Source organism: Ambystoma mexicanum, chromosome 8 (genome assembly GCF_040938575.1).
Source record: "Ambystoma mexicanum isolate Mex_15411 chromosome 8, UKY_AmexF1_1, whole genome shotgun sequence".
Classification (NCBI taxonomy): Eukaryota; Metazoa; Chordata; class Amphibia; order Caudata; family Ambystomatidae; genus Ambystoma; species Ambystoma mexicanum.
In genome coordinates, this window is record NC_090929.1 from 638,402,989 (window position 1) to 638,419,822 (window position 16,834).

General features: G+C 48.7%; 1 protein-coding gene across 1 annotated transcript in view; it reads right to left on the reverse strand.

Annotated features, from left to right (window-relative positions):
* Positions 1-4,833: 4,833 nt before the first annotated feature.
* LOC138472262 (ATP-dependent RNA helicase DDX19B) overlaps positions 4,834-16,834 on the reverse strand; it is an 857,647-nt gene continuing 845,646 nt past the window's right edge. Inside the window, exon 13 of the mRNA XM_069610370.1 lies at positions 4,834-7,378. Within this exon, the coding sequence (XP_069466471.1) occupies positions 7,317-7,378 (62 nt within the window). The 3' untranslated portion in view covers positions 4,834-7,316. The remainder of the gene's footprint in view (positions 7,379-16,834) is intronic.

Here is a 16,834-nt window from a genome sequence, read left to right on the forward strand (position 1 = left end):
TGAAGGTTGAGGGATCTGACCTCTGGATGGAGAACCAGACCCCCCTCCCGTGAGAGCAGATCGTCTCGGTAGGGAAGACGACGTGGAGGGCAGATGGACAAGTCGAGAAGGTCCGGGTACCACGTCCTCCGAGCCCACGCCGGAGCAATGAGGATCATCCGGGAACCGAACTTCCGCAACCTCCGCAGCACTTGTGGGATGACGGGGACTGGAGGAAACGCGTACAGCAGCGGGAACGACCAATCCACCCCGAACGCGTCTCCTAAGGCTCCACTTGGAGGAAATTCCCGCGAGCAGAACCTCCCGCACTTCCGGTTGACACTGGAGGCGAAGAGATCCACTTGAGGGGTCCGCCAAAGGGCGAAGATCTCCAGGAGAATCTCCTGAGCCAACTCCCACTCGTGAGAGATCGCGCTCTGCCTGCTCAGAGCGTCCGCCGTCACGTTTTCGACTCCGGCCAGATGAACTGCCGAGACCGAAACTTCCTGCTGGATGGCCCAGAACTCGAGCTGCATCGCCTCCCTGCACAGAGGAAGTGACCCTGCCCCCCCCTTTTTGTTGAGGTAGTGCATGGCCACCGTGTTGTCCGTCAGGATCAGGACATTCCTTCCTCGCACAGTCGGCAGAAAAGCCTTCAGGGCTAGCCTGACGGCCCTCAGCTCCAACAGATTGATATGGAGTCTGGACTCCGACGGAGACCAACGACCGCTGACTGTCAGCTCGTTGGCATGAGCTCCCCATCCCGTGAGGGATGCATCCGTCACGATCGTCACCTCCGGCGTTACCTGAGGGCAAAGAGGCAACTGCCCGAGCGGCCTTGGCACCACGGGTACCCTGTCGTCCACCTCTGGTACCCCTGCGATGGCCTCTGACTGCCAGCTCCTCTCGCTTTACTGAAGGATGAGTAATAGCGAAAGGAACCACCCCTCCACTGCTGTCCCCTAGGACGAAAAGGCGGAGGTTGGCGAACTGCAGCGCCCAACGACTTCGCTGCAGCTTTTGAGGTCTGCAACCTCTCAAGGCTCTCGTCAGCCTTGCTGCCAAAAAGGTGTTCACCATCAAAGGGCATGTTGAGGAGCCGGGACTGCACATCAGGAGCAAACCCTGACTTCCGCAACCACGCAAACCTGCGTATCACGGTGCTCGCCGCCATGGACCTACTGACGCATTCAGCCAAGTCCAGACCCGACTGAACGGACTCACACATGGCATCCTTACCATCCTGGACCATAGCAAGGAAACCATCCCGTTCATCCCCTACGGGAATATGTTCAGCCGCCAACGCAACACAGTTCCACAGAGTGTGCGTGAAACGTGACAAGGCACAAATGGAGTTGGCCGCCTGAAGCGCCATACCACCAGAGGAAAACACTTCCTTCGCCCAGCCATCAAAACGTTTGTCGTCCCTATCAGGAGGGATGGTAGGGTACAACGCCTGCTTTGCCGGGGCCGTGGCCGCCTGCACCACCAAACTTTCCGGAGTGGGGTGCCTGGTCAAGTAGCAGGGGTCGCTACTGGCTGGACGGTATTTACGCGACAAGGATCTGCCCACCGCCGGGAGACTCTCCGGAGCAGTCCAAGCCGCCGTCACCCTTCTCTGTAAAGCCATATGGAATGGCAGTACCGGGTCAGTTGGGGGACCAACATCAAGGATGTCCGTCAGATCATCCTGCACAAACTCCCCTGGGGGAGCAGACCATCCTAGATACTCAGACACCCTAGCCATAAGGCGCCGGTACGAGGAATCGGCATGGGAGCCAGGCTCAGGCCTACAAAATTCCACCTCCGGAGAGGTGTCCAGTCCACTGGCATCATGCAGTGACTGCCTCAAGTCGTCAAACTGACTATGGGCCGAGACAATTTCATCCGGCACCAGACTAGGAACCAGGCCATCAGAACCCTCATCCGCCTCCGAAATATATTCCAGGTGGCGAAAAGGCACCCGAGAGTGCTTGCTGTTAACCAGAGCCTTCCTAGGGGTTACACCCGTGACACGGGGCACCTCCGACACGAAAGGCGTCGATGGTGTCGAGCGAATCGGCGCCGACGCCGAGAAAACCGGCAACGGCGCCGAGAGGATCGGCGTCGAAGAAATCGGCGTCGACGTCAGATGCAGCGCCTCCAGTATCGGCGGCGTCGACACAGCCCTCGAAGCCGGAGCCCCGAGCGTGTCCCTCGACGACCTGATCGTCGACGGCGTCGACGAGGCCCACGAAGCCGGAGCCTCGAGAAAGCCTGTCGACGCCCTCGACGCCTCAGACGTCGGTGTCTTCCTCGAAGACTTCACAGGAGCACACGGTCTCGAACGCGTCGAGGACCGGGACCTGGAACGGGTACGGCGAGAACGAGCCTCCTTGTCCTTGTCCGAACGGGACCGCTCCCGTGACCCGTGCCGACCACTCTTGCGAGCGGCGTCTCTCGACCTCACACGGCCGACCCCACTCGGGGGCGCGGACGGCTGAGTACCCTGCGACTCAAGAATCGCCAACATTTTCTTCCCGAAGGAAGCCCATTCCTCCGGCGTCGCACGGCTGGTGGGGTAACCAACGTGCCGTGCAGAATCCTCGGAAGAGGACCTGGAAGGCGACCGGTGACGGCGCTTCCGAGAATGCCTCGAAGAGGCCGAGGAGTGGCGAGACCCACTCCTAGAAGAAGACTGACGAGACTTCCGACGATGACGCGGAGAGTCACCCCTCGAATCATCCGTCGAAAGCCCCGCCGACTTCGACTTCCGGGGCTTGGACACCCGACCTACCGACAACAACTTCTTACGTTCGCGTAAGGCTTTGGACGTGAGCGACTGGCAGTCGATACAGTCATCCGTGTCGTGGGCCTCCCCGAGGCACCAGAGGCAGGCGTCGTGCGAGTCAGTCACCGACATCTTGGACCCACACTCCCCGCACTTCTTAAAGCCCGGACGCGGGGTTGAAGACGAAGTGGAAGACATCGCCGAAGGAAATTCACAAACGAACAGGTTCGAAGAACCAGAAAGAACAGAACTCCAAAGAGTCGAGGCCTAGAACCGAGAAACACGAAGCAACACGTTCGCGGAAAAAACGGAACTGAGGCTACAGGCGTCGTGCGTCCTACTTATCACATCGGATGACGTCGGACGTCGGAGGAGGTCCTCGACGTCGGCGTTTCGACGTCATCGACGCAGACGCCGGAAAAGTTTCCGAAGCAGCACAGCTGTGGTGATTACCTGTCATAGATATGGAATACGTCGGAGGACCCAATCCCCTCGAAAGCAATGGTGAATGAGTGCTTGAATCAGGTGGTGTGGAACGGGTGGTGCCCAAGATGATTCCAGTAGTGTGGGGGTGGCGCAGGAGATTGGGACAGACATTGGGACAAATTAAAACATGAGGGGTATTTGGTGGATGAGTAGGTTGTTAAAGCATGGGTGCGGCCAGGATGGGCTAGTTTAGGGAGGTTCAGAGGGGCTGTATTGGGGTTAGAAGGGTTAGTCTAAATGTTCATCTCTGGCAACTAGGAACATTGTACATCCGTTAGCTGGCTATTAAAAAAAACGGACTGTAGTTCAACACTGCTTCCAAGGTCCTACATTTCTCAGTTGCAGATCCTAAAAAAGGAGGCGATTAGTATAGTCCAGCAAACCTGCTGAAAAACAAACTATAGGGAAAGCAGATACCCTCAGCAAGCCTCATAAGGCAAGATTGCAGCTATTCTCTATATTCAAGAAGGCTCTAGATTGGGGGCATGTGTTACAGTTTTAGTGGAAGCACCCAGAAGTAGGTTCCCCCCAACCCTAGTGCCAAACATACCATGTATTTTCAGGAACTGCACATGTCAGGGGAGCAATGTTATACTTCCATTTGCATTTAGCCTGCTTAGATTAATGAATTCAGGCCCATCCTTGTGGACTGAACAGTTGGTAAGGCATGATATGGCATTTATAACACCTGTACACAAGTGTTTCTAGGTGCGACAAGCATAAAGCTTTAAAAGAGATTTAATGGGCAAAAGGTATCGCATGCAGTGTGGAAGGGGCTAAATCAGGTTATATGGTCCATAGGATCAAGGTGAAGTAGGAGCCTTTCTGCAGAGTTCTAAACCTGATGGGATCTTGCTACAAATACTCAGTAGGCCACAGATAAAGGTTCATGTAGTTCAGACGCAAATGTATTATGTTCAGAATGGCAGTCACTCAGTGGCAAGGCCAGTAATCGAAAGCTGCGTCACAAGTGAAGTTGAATACAGATATTTTAACCACATTTCTTTTCAAGATTCGGTGAACTAGATTTTCAATCGCCCTGTAGTTCGTTTCCTGGATGCATGCCTTGACTTTGCTATACAATCACTTTGACACTGCTCCATACCTTTACTTCTCATGTCTTTCACGTCTCCTAGCATTCACTTTGTTTTTATAGGAGAAGTCCCCCCCTTCAACTCGTCCTTTTCTGCCCCATATTCTTCCCAATGCCACCTCTTGACCGAAACCCTAACCTTAAGTACTTCCATTGCCACCTTCACAAAGTTAAGATCCAGACGAAGTAAAGGCATGAAGACGTAAACGCACAAATCAATGTCTGACTAAGTGAACAAGACAAAGTGCAAACAAAGATTTCTGGGTGGAAGTAAAGTGGGGATAGCCAATATCCTAGAGACTGGTTGCAAGGTTTGGATACTGTGTCTTTTCCATCCAGTCTGTAATTACATGTCAAGCAGATGAGATCTCTCCCCTAGTGACTCCTCAGATAATGCTTATTCAGAAGGACCATCTCAAACTCATTGCACCCTTCAAACAGCAACAACCAGTGAAGATTATACACAGTCGGGATGCGTTAACAGTTTATACAAGTAGAGCCACACTTGGTTTTAAGCAGCTTTAATACAATTAAAGTACACAAGAAAGCACTGCTGCTGGGACCAGCAGTGGGCAAAATCAGCTACCAAGGAGGCAGCAGGACCTAAATCAGCCTTCACATGGCACCCTGCAGCCACTTCCCACAGGCTCCAGAGAGCATAATAAAAACAGGTAATCATTCCCCTCACAGAGAGGACTTTCGGTGCGAGCAAGAGCAAGACTGCAATTGAAAAAAAAACAGAAAAACGCTTCTTTCCCTAACCCTCCCCTCCACACAATGCAGTTAGTGAAAAGACTCAAACCATGAATAAAAGGCATCACGAGGCTGTGCACTAGTGTCTTATGCTTGAAAGCTCAAGCTGCAAACCCCAAATATGATATGCCACGAATTCCCAGGGGAAAGAATGGACAAGAGTTTGTAGGGGGGAGTTGTATAGAATCACCCACGCCATGAATGTATGAAAAATGGCAATGAAATTGCAACAAAATCTATTTTGCCGTCGAAATCAAAAGTGAGAACCAATGTGAAAAAGGCAAAGGAGTTGTATTCCAATGGCCCAGAAGCAATTCATTTCGATCAAGCAGAGCCATGGCAAACCCAATCCACTTCCCTCAGGCCGGGACTGTTCTCTCACTATCGGATGCCTACTTCGAGCCCTACGGTTAGGCACCGTCAACAGCCACAATAAACAACATTCACCAATGCATGTTAATTGAAGTTGCTATAGTTTACTGCATCAAAGCTCATAGACCGGCTTCCCTTTGGGACGCTCGGTGAACTTTCACAGCAATAAGCCTAATCAGAGCACAATTTTAAAAGGGAACAACATTCTAGATTTTGCTCCACTAGCCTCTCTTTTGTTAGCACCCATTGTTAACAGCAGCAAATAAGGTTGCCTGTAACACAGACTTTATTGAATTGTGAAAGCCTCCGTTCTGATCAGTTGGAGAGATATGCAACCTCCCCCGCACCTCCTAACTGCTGCATCTGAAGTCCAGGCTCCCATCAAACTAGAAAAATCACCCATTAACCACCCACATAGGCTCTGATGCATTGGGAAAAATAGTAGCAATCTTACCTGCGGCTGTGCCTGCTTCTCACTTGCCGCATTGTGATAAAAATAGTTTGTACTAATTTTTCCTTATAGCTTTGTAATTAACAGGCTACACCTACCCAGATGCAGCAAATGAGAAATTGGAACTTCAAGTATTTTTTTTTTTTTTTTAAAACTACCATCCCAGATAGTTTTTTTGGCAGGCGCTAAGGTCAAAATCATGGTGGGCGAGCCAACCCAGACAGTAACAGCACCGCCAAAACCCACGTTAAGCCCCCTCACTCCTGTTAGGCTCCCTAATTTGGGCCTTAGGCTTTTGCCAGGCAGGTTGTCGTGCCCAGTTCTTACTTCAGAATTACATTTTTTGTAAAAATACATATTTTCTGTGCAAATCTGTGCATTTAACATACTCGCATTTGCTTGCATCTTCAAATGAAGACCATGTCTCTCAAGAGTTGAAGGGATGACACTGGATCCCACACAGTCCCTTAGAGCTGCTCTCGTTTTAAAATGAGTTAAGGGATTAGACTAGGGAGGATTACAGGGGGAAATCAACATGTCTAACAGCAGGGAACAACTACAGCAACACATGAACCCTGCATAAGCCTTCTAAGACATTGTCAGTTCCCATTCGTACAAATAAAACATTTTTTTTGGTTTAATAAAAGAATGCAGGCTGGGAATTCCCAAAATACCTGGCTAGATGGATCTTTTAAAAACAAAGGAAATGGTTCTGGTGAAAACACGCAGTGATAAACATTCTTAAAAATGGTTATGCTAGGTCCCTGGAACCCAGACAAAGCAAGCACCCTAGCAACTTGATTTCAAGTGGGAGTAGGATTTGTGAAGGGGGGGATGGAGCTAGAGGAACTTCAATATGGTAACAGTTTCTTTGAAAACTAAAGGAGCTTTCCATTGGATCTTTCAACAAACCTTGCACACTTGTTTTTGACCCACCCCCCTGTGCCTACATTATATGCAATATTGCCTTCCCATGGCAGGGCATCTGTCAAGCCCAGTTTAAGTCAAGCCTTTGACAATTCCTCTTCAGATCATAGAAAGGAAACGGCCTTCAAAAGGTTCTGTTTGTATTTCCAGACCATGTAATCCTAAGTACTGTTCCTTCACAGAACAGGTCCTTTGAAGAGAATGTGGTCTCTTCCAAGGTCAGCCACATGGTCTTTATTGCCATCAGATGCTGCTCTGTGATTAACACTTTGGCAAGTTGTGTCCTTGTAGGCTAAAACACAAGGTCCCATGTTGGGAATTTCTTCATCCCGTTCCACTAAAATCCAAAGGCAGATTTCCCATGTTGAGGCTTCCTTTGGTCCTTGCTATCCCTGTGACATCCGGTGTTCCACAGGATCCATGCTAAGTGACTGTAATAAGGGGTTTTGAGCACAGGATCTTGTGGCGGAGTCGCCAGCTCCTGTTCAGTTGGCAATCTTCTCAATTTCATCCAAGTCATCCGTGTCCAGCTTCTCAATCTTTTTATCTGCAAAAGAAGAGTAAATAATTACACTGGGAAACCTTATATAGGAGCTGAGATGGAGCAAGACAGAAGAGAGAATGGCCACAGGATTGGTGTAAAGAGGACCAGAACAATGAAGAGGGAGACAGGTTGGGGTGACATTGACCAAGGGGAACAGAGAGGCCATTATTGAAAGATGGGGCAGCAGATGGGAAGGGGAAAATGGTGAAGTGCAACCCTGATCCTAGTAGAGCGAGTCCAAGCTTCTTGCTGGGGCGAACAAATGCCTTCTCACAACACATACGCTAGCCTATCTGCTATACTTTTCATAGAGTTAAAATAAAGATACCTCAGCTTGAAATCCCTTTGTTTTAGTGCAAAGTTTATTGGGAATACTGGTATTTCATGCCTGCTCTTCCCATACAAATCTGTATTCAGTAGAATGTCTCCCAAACTGACTTTTTGCTCCGTTTCCCCTTGTTGAGAAATAAAATGCTGCTATCTGGTATTGCTCATGCTTTAACTTGTAAAAGCCAGTATGAGCCAAAGTTTTTTGCTTAGTGCATGTGCCATCATACGGTAGAATCTTGGTAGGTGGTCTGCACTGTAATGGATTTCTTTGGAGATTACCTAAAGCCACAGCTTCTATACACGTGCAGAGTAATTGCATGTCATCCTGATCTAGTACTTAGCAGTAGTGTTTTGTCTGGATGAGGAATGGCTTTTTGATCATCAGCACAAAGGAAAGTATTGTTAGCCTGGTGGTCCCAATTAAACAGTTGACACGCATTTGATTTTTCCCTGACTAAAGATCTTGAGTTCATGGGCTGCCTCATACTGCTTTCATGAAACAAAACCCATCAATAGTCAACCACTACACAGTAGTTGCCATCATTGGGAGAAAAAGCCTACAACCATGCCCAATTCAGTGGCTACACACCTTTAGTCATCACACAGGCAATGTCCCAGGTAAGGGCACGATAAGCAGCGCCAATAAAGAAGCCACAATGCATCCAATTTGAGATGTGAATAATTAAATTACCTTTGCAAATATTTTGAATACTCCTTTTTCATATTTAATCTACAACTATGTTGGCCTTGTGGCCACCTTCGAGCACTTTGGAACAGTGCAGCATAGTGAAATGCCAGAAAAAGGCAGGGTTTATTTAGACCGCTACAGTAAAAAGAGCAAGCCTTAGTGCATTGCAGGGTCTGTGCTGGGGCTGTGGTGCCTGGGGAAGACCCCAAATTCACTAAAATGGCATGTACTATAGGTAGGGAATCAATGATGCCCTGTGAACATACATGAGGAGAGGCTTGAATCGACAAGTTCTCAAATGTTTCTGCCTGTGCCTACTTCAAGGCATACATTAGTTAGTAAACTCTGCTAATCATTTTTTTTTCAAATTAATATTTTCTTGATTAGCAAACAAACATTTTATAGCAAGTTTGTACTAATATTTTTAATATCACCAGATGTTATTTGTACCCAAAGACATAAAATGAGCAATAATACAGCATTTCTGTGTACTGGTGAAGTAAGACATTAGAGAGATGAGCGTCTGTAAAATGTAAAGGTTAGCTTCATGAATAGACACAAATAAATTTGAATAAAAAGGCCCTGAAAACAGGTTTTCAGTGCAAGGCTCTGTGCAGCTGGGTCCAGTTGTTGCAAAGAGCAGTGTCCTGTTATTGTATGATCCATATGCTTGACCCATGTGCAAAGAGGTTTAGATGTTTGTTAAATCGCAATGTTAAAGGAAAGTCAAAGCCTGAGTCTAAGTATGGTGTTGCAACAGGGAGTTTGTCAGCGTCAGGTGGACAAGATGGGGGCCATTGCCTGGCATGGATATGATTTTCAATATAGCATTAAATAGCACTTTCGGGAGAGGGCAGGGCTACTAATAACGTCAACCCTGACCCAGGTATGCCCAAGCGCATTATTCCAGCCTTGTGCACCCATGAAGGTGGTATTTATAACCATTAGTACTCTGAGCACCCATCTGTGGTACTAATACTTTTTTATGGGCTTTGGCACTTTTCAGAGTGGAGGTGATTATTACTGTTGCACTCTCTCCATTAGCCCCTTTCAACTTGCAGTGAACAGGAAAAGGAGGGTAGAGAGATCCCATAGGGCACGCGAGGAATGCAGGGTGAGCTGTGCTTTCATTGATCAGGGCAATTTAAAAAGCAAGCTGTGCTACACACACGCGCCAATTTAATTAGCAAATCTACAGAATTGCATAGCAAATTGCTATGCGACACTGCTTATTTTATGCCTTGCTACTTTCCTAGCAGTCTTCCTCACCCCCATCACTTTCCTTTTGGAGTTCAACTGATTGTGTGAGTGAAGACAGGAACAGCTTAAACCAGTAACAGTCTTTTGGGAGCCATCAGCATATATTACTAATCCTTGCCACAAGCTATCATCCTATGCCGCAAATACCTTTGTGCATTAAATGGCTTGTTAAAAGATGTGTAAAGAAGACAGAACTTTTCCCCCAGTTTTGGAGTCCCTCCATTTTTCACTTGTGTTCTTTGATGCACTGACCATTTTCCCTAAGTGAGTTCCAACCAGATCCCACAGTGGAATCAGCACCTGTTTCTGGCCCTTTGTGTGTTATAAAGATCCACTAAGGTAGGGCTACCAGCAAGTTGCCCCTTAATCTCCCTAGGCCAGTAGCCTGAACTGGACAGTTGTACTGGTTCAGGTTGGCAATGGTGCACTTTAACATAGTAGCTGCACAAGTTGTAGCCATGTTGGTACACAGGAAGCCTTTATCTTCCTGCAGGCTCTCAAAATTGAGTCACTAGTTGTGAGATCTACCAACCAGACAAGTGCACTTAATTGCACATAGGTGATTGAGTAGATGTTAGGGAGATTTCTACAAAACCCTCTGGTGAGGGGTGTAGGAACATCTATGCTAAGGGTACACAGGGTTCCAACCACAAGACAGACCAAATTCACTCCATTCGGTAGCAAGGGCAAATCAGGCTTGGCCTCATACAGGGGAAGAGATGTAGATTGGTTTACCTATTGACTATCTGTACCTAAGTATAGTTTGTCAGTATACTTAACATACACTTTATTTTAGACTACAGATTAAGCAACTATAACTGCAAATAACTTTGGGGCATAAAAAACACAGTAAAACCAGTTCACATAAAAACATACATAGGGCCTTAGAAGACACCCTACTCTTATAGCTAGCATAAGGATTAACAGGTTAAACAGCAAGAATATTTAATGAAGAGAAATAATATCACTATGCATGCAACTACACCAACACAATATTATCAAATGCAGAGAATTCCAAGTGGGTAACACTTTATTACAACTAACATTGTGCAAGCATAACAAAGTTTGCTGCGCAAACGGTGCATAATTTTGAGCTAATGTTCACTGCACTTTTAGTTAACTATAAAGAACCATCTATGGACATTGAAACAACTGAAATTGAAGAAATCCCAAAAAACCTGAAAAGTCAAGGATTTGAAGGAATCACTAGACATTAACAAATTGTTAGATAAGTAAAAAGAGGATCTACATAAAACCAAAGTATGTAAATTCAAAAAGAACACCCTACATTGGCAATTTGATGGGGAAAACAGACCAGTGACCACTGAGAACACATTTTTAAAGAAGGCAAATGGTAAAGAATATCACCGATTTATCCAACCCTTAAGGTTCACCCACTGGCACAACTGTCCTCTTCCAAAACAAGTGGTAGATCAGCAATCCTTTTTTTAAGACAAGAAAACACCAGGAGAGGGCAAAAGAAAACATGAAGTCTTCGATGTGGTCGGTGGAGCCCCCACAAATTTTGGCCTTACAACTGTCAAGTAAACAAGCTATGAAGGGTCTCCCGAGTGAGCTGCTGCTAATCTTCACTTATTGGAATCCCCTTAAAACATCTCCAGATCTGTACCTGGATTCACACAAATATTTTAGATCGCTTGTAAAAAACAAACACTTCTAACAACTTTAATAGGTGGTGTCTAACTGTCTGTATTGAGGAGGATCTCTTGTGTACAATCAAACGTGATAACCAAAATAAGTTACCTGTTCTGTCCAGGGGAAGGGCTTTGATGCAGGTGATGCATCTCGGGGGTTTAGCCAAAATTAATGGTTATATTATTGGTGATGTCAATAATCTTCCTACCTTGAGAAGAGGGTCTTCTTACAATATTTTAGATAATATTTTTGAAATATGTGCATTTGTCGATTATAGATACTGTCAGGGAGAATTCTCAGAAATGTGCCAATTCCCTCCACCTTAAAGACACCCAGCAACTTTGCTAGATTTTGAGGACTTGATTTTTTTAACCTGGAGAGCGAGACCCTTTTTCCCCACCCTCATGTATTTTAATGTGGATTTTACCTCCGTTTCTTTTGGTTGTGGAGTCGGACAAACTCCATAGGCACCATCTTTTACATTGCGTCACAGCACCTTCAGCGCAGTAACACAGGGAATTCTTCAAGATTTCCCAAAGGTTTAACTACCTTCTCTGGGATAAACTACTGTTTCCCAGAGCAGTGAAGTGAAATTGACTTTACTTACCATCGTAACTTTCTAGACCTGGCACACACTAGTGCTGGAGGGGTTACCTAGTATCCCCTTAGTCTAGCTTCCTCATGTAACTTTTTTTGTTACCCTTTTCTCATTGAGTGGCTGGTGGAAGTGGTTTCGTTTAAACTACCATGGTGTGCATTTACCACGGGCTGCTTTCACAGCTGCTGTAAAGCAATCACAGGAGCCATCTTTGTCAAAATGGCGCCCAGTCTTTTTTCGCCATTTCTTTGAGGAAAGGTCCTTCTCGAGATTTACTCTGCACGCCAAACCAGGTTTGATCTCTTTGTTCATTTTGCCTTTGGCAGGATTCATGAGTGAAACCAGCCTCTGGCTCCAGAGAGTCTGTGGTAGGCAGGAAGTGAGGGAAGTGCCCGAAACTCCCTGTGCTTGGTCTCCTAGGAGACCCAAATGCACTCTCTGGTGATTGACCGGCTGACTGGCAAGGACAGCCACCCTGCTGGGTGATTGACAGCTAGGCTGGAATGAATGGGAGAGAACTGAATAAAAGGCGAGTCCTTTGGCTTCGAAGGCAGAGTCAACCACTGGACGAAGGAACCGAAGAAGAGCTATACACAGGTGTTTCAAGGTGCAACAAGGGAGGGGAAACAGAGGGAAGACAAGAGACAGTGATCCTACTAGGCCATGTGTCATTGAGATCGCGCAAGTTCAGGGGGGGTAAGAGGAAGTGCGAAGGGGGAGGGGATGAGGGGATAGTGCGGTACATAGGATAGCAGTAGGATAATAAAGACAATTAAAAGTGCGGCCAGAAAGAGGCAAGGGTAAGTACAGCCATCAGGCGTCAAGTTCTAGTCGGGGCTGTAGGGATAAGAACAGTCCATAGGTGCAAGGGCTTCCAGGGGGGCAATGCAGGTGTGCAACTGGCAGGGAGGGGACCTGGGCCCGATATCAGGGGGTAGCCAGGTAACCAGTGCAGTTTCAGATTCAGCCAGCAGATCAGTAGGGTAGAGGAGGAGAGAAAGCAGAAGCAAAGGGGAAGGTCTTGAGGTGCTTCCGGAACCGGAGATGCTTCTCCTCAAGTTTCAGAGAGGCCGGGAGGCTGTTCCAGAGGGAGGCTCCAGCAGAGGAAGGAGATCTACCACCAACTCGCTGCTTGGAGAAGAGAAGCGACTGCCCCCTGATGGAATTGGAGGTGGATGAGCGAAGAGCTCCAGAGGGAAAATATTTAGGAAGAGCGAGTTGAATGTATTGAGGTTCCAGACCCCAGAAGGCCTTGTAGACAATGCAGAGGGTTTTGTACTTAATCCTAGCCGCCACCGGGAGCCAGTGCAGAGATACGATACCTGGGCTTGAGGCCAAGGACAAGTCTCGCAGTCCTGTTTTGGAGAGCAGAGAGTAGAGGCAGGCAGATTTAGAAAGAGGCTGTTGCAGTAGTCCAGCCTGGAGAGAACCACATCTCTGGAGACAGCTTCTGGGCGAAGGAAAGTAATACCACCTTGGAGGAGGTGCAGTTGGTAGTGTGACTACTTAGACCAGTCAGATGTGCAGAGAGAAGCAAAGTGTGGAATCGAAGATGACCCCAAGTATGTTTTGTACCCTCTCATTGGAGGGGAAGACTAACCTTTGTCCGAATTAATGCGCCAAGAAGTTGTTTCTCCTGGCTTCAGACGTGGTTCGATTTTGTCTCGTTGATTGAGAAGCCTAGTCTGTAAAGAAGATAGTCTGTTGGGTGTTTTGCAGACACGCCAGTGTCGTGCCTCCGGTCATCAGCCAGACGTCGAGGTAAGGGTAAACTGGGATGGTGTAAGCAGGTGTGCAGCTACCAATGCGAGCCCTTGGGGAATACACTTGGCACTGAGGTTATGGCGAATTGTAGCACCTTGAATTGGTAGTGCTGTTCCTAGTCGAACCTCAGGTATTTTCTGTCCGATGCGAACACAAATATAAAAGGATGCATTTTTCATATCTAATGTTGCCATGTAATCCCCTTGTTTTAGGAGTGGGATTACTTCCTGTAGATTACTCACCGTGAATTTCTGTAGCTTGACATACTTGTTTGCATGACAGATTAGTACAGGGCGCACACTTGAGCCCTTTTTGGGTGCAAGGAAGTACACCAATAGATATCCTTGTTTGCTTCTTGAACAGGGACGAGTTCTATTGCTCCCATTTGTAGTAAAATCTCGATTTCCGCTTGTAGGATGACCTGGTGTTCTTGTGACATCCTCCTTGCTTTTGGCAGGTGGTGTTGGAACAAGTTACTTACCTGTAACTGTTGTTCCCCAGCATGGGTCTGGCATGGATTCACATGCTCATGAATATTCCCCGTCGTCAGGCCGGGAATCCTCGGTAAAGAAAAAGAAAAAAAAAAAAATCAGCATCAGTTTCGTTTCTGATCTGTCTTTCTCAGTAGTAACCAATCACTGGTCTCTGGGTCATACTGCCCCCAGCCAATGACTGCCCTCTACCTAAGCCCCGCCTCTGGCAGCCATCCTCAAATTTGGTAGCACGCAAAGTGGCAGTATGACCAAGTGAAGAGCCGCAGAGGGGTAGGAGGGAGGGTTTGCATGTGAATCCATGCCAGACCCATGCTGGAGAACAACAGTTACAGGTAAGTAACTTGTTCCTTCTCCAGCATGGGATCTGGCATGGATTCACATGCTCATGAATATAAGAATACATAGCAGTACACACATGCACAACCAACAGAGGTGGCAAAGGCTCAATATTAAGCATTACATCAACAACTCAACATTAAGTAATTCTCATCTCCTCACCAGGCTCACCTTAGGCGGACAGGTTGCGCAGCACTGCTTGGCCGACTGTGGACTCCTCCCTGGAATCCCGGTCGACGCAGTAGAATCTCGTGAAGGTGTGCGTCGACCTCCACGTAGCAGCCCTGCAGATGTCCAGCAGGGGCACACCAGACAAGAACGCCGTGGTAGCAGCGATAGCTCTGGTCGAATGGGCTCTCGGACGGCCAGGCAACGGTCGGTTTGCCAACCGATGACAGTGCGTGATACAGTCGGAGAGCCATCTGGAAATGGAAGCCTTTGAGAGAGCCTTCCCTTGGTTCACAGGTCCAAAGTTCACAAAAGGCTGCAATTTCTTCCGAAAACTCTTCGTGCGGTCCACGTAGAACTTCAGCGCTCTAGCCACATCCAGCGAGTGCAAAGTCCTCTCGGCCGGCGACGAAGGAGACGGGAAGAAATCAGGTAACACCAAGGGCTCGTTGAGGTGGAAGTCCGACGACACCTTGGGCATAAAAGAGGGGTGCGTCCTCAGCACCACCCTTGTGTCGTGAAAAGTCAAGTATGGAGGCTTGCAGGATAGGGCCTGGATCTCTCCCACTCGCCGTGCGGAGGCGATGGCCACAAGAAACGCAGTCTTCCACGACAGGAATTTCAACGGTGCTGAATGCAGGGGCTCGAATGGCGCCCCCATGAGCCTGGTCAGCACCACGTTGAGTTCCCACGCCGGGGCAGGGGCCTTTACCGGCGGGAACGATCGGAACAGTCCCTTCATAAATTCCTTCACCAGGCGATGGGACCACCAGGACGCCCATCCTGTGGTTCTAGTGTATCGGGAGATCGTAGCCAGATGTATGATGGAGGCGTGAGCCAGTCCAGCCTTGGCCAGCGACAGTAGGTATGGCAGCACTTGGGGGGGGCCGTAATCCGCAGAGGGTTAACCTACTGTGCATGGCAACAGACAGAGAACCTCTTCCACTTATGTCCGTAGCACTTGAGAGTTGAGGACGCCCTGGCTTTTGCAAGGACCTCTCTGCAGTCAGCCAGGATATCGTACCCTCCAAACTCTAGTGCTGCAGGAGCTAGGCCTGCAAGTTCAGCGACTCCGGGTCGTGATGAAGTATGGCGCCTCCTTCTCTGGAGAGAAGATCCGCGTCCGTCGGCAGCTTGACTGGTGGGGACGCCGACAAGTCCAGAAGGTCCGGGAACCAGATCTGCCTCGACCACACCGGTGCGACTAGGATCATCCTGCACCGGGACCTCTTGAGCTGGTTGACGAGTCGGAGCAGCAATGGCAAAGGAGGGAACGCATATAAGAACAGGCCGTCCCAGGGGAACGAGAAAGCATCGCCCATGCTCCTCGGCTAGGGAAACCTGCTGGCGAACCTCTGGCACTTGGAGTTTGTTGCCGTCGCAAACAGGGCGATCTGCGGTTTTCCCCATCGTCGGAAGAGTCGATCCACTTGATCCTGACGTAGTTCCCACTCGTGGCACGAGCGCAGCTCCCTGCTGAGTGAGTCGGCGATGGTGTCCTTTATCCTTGCCAGATGAAAAGGCACCAGAAACATCCCTCAGGCGACAGCCCAATGCCACAGATCCTGGGCTTCCTTGAAGAGGGCTGGGGATCTGGTTCCTCCCTTCTTCCGGATGTAGAACATCGTGGTGGTGTTGTCGGTGAAGATTCTCACCACCTTGCCCTTGAGAGACGGGAGAAAGGACCTGAGGGCACATAACCCTGCACGGAGCTCCAGGATGTTGATGTGGAGCGTCTTCTCCTCCGGGAGCCAAAGGCCTTTCGCGTGAAGTTCTCCGGTGTGTGCTCCCCACCCATCCAGGGAGGCATCCGTCGTCACCGTTATCTGCTGGGAAGGGGTCTGAAAGTATGTGCCCGCTGTCAGATGAACGCGGGTGCCCCACCACCGGATCGCTCGCCGGAAGGTCTCGTCGAGCGGGATCCTGTCTTCGAAGCTGCCCGTCGCTTGGAACCAGCGGGAGTCGAGGAACTCTTGCAGAGGGCGTATCCGAAGCCTGCACAGGCGCACAAGATATATGCAGGAGGACATCATCCCGAGGAGGGACTTGATGGACCTCACCGTGGCCACGTCCGTGGCCAGCAGAAGCTGCACCTTGCCCAGGATGGCCTTAGTCCTTTCCTCCGACGGCGAGGCCAGACGCGCCACTGTGTCGAGCTTGGCTCC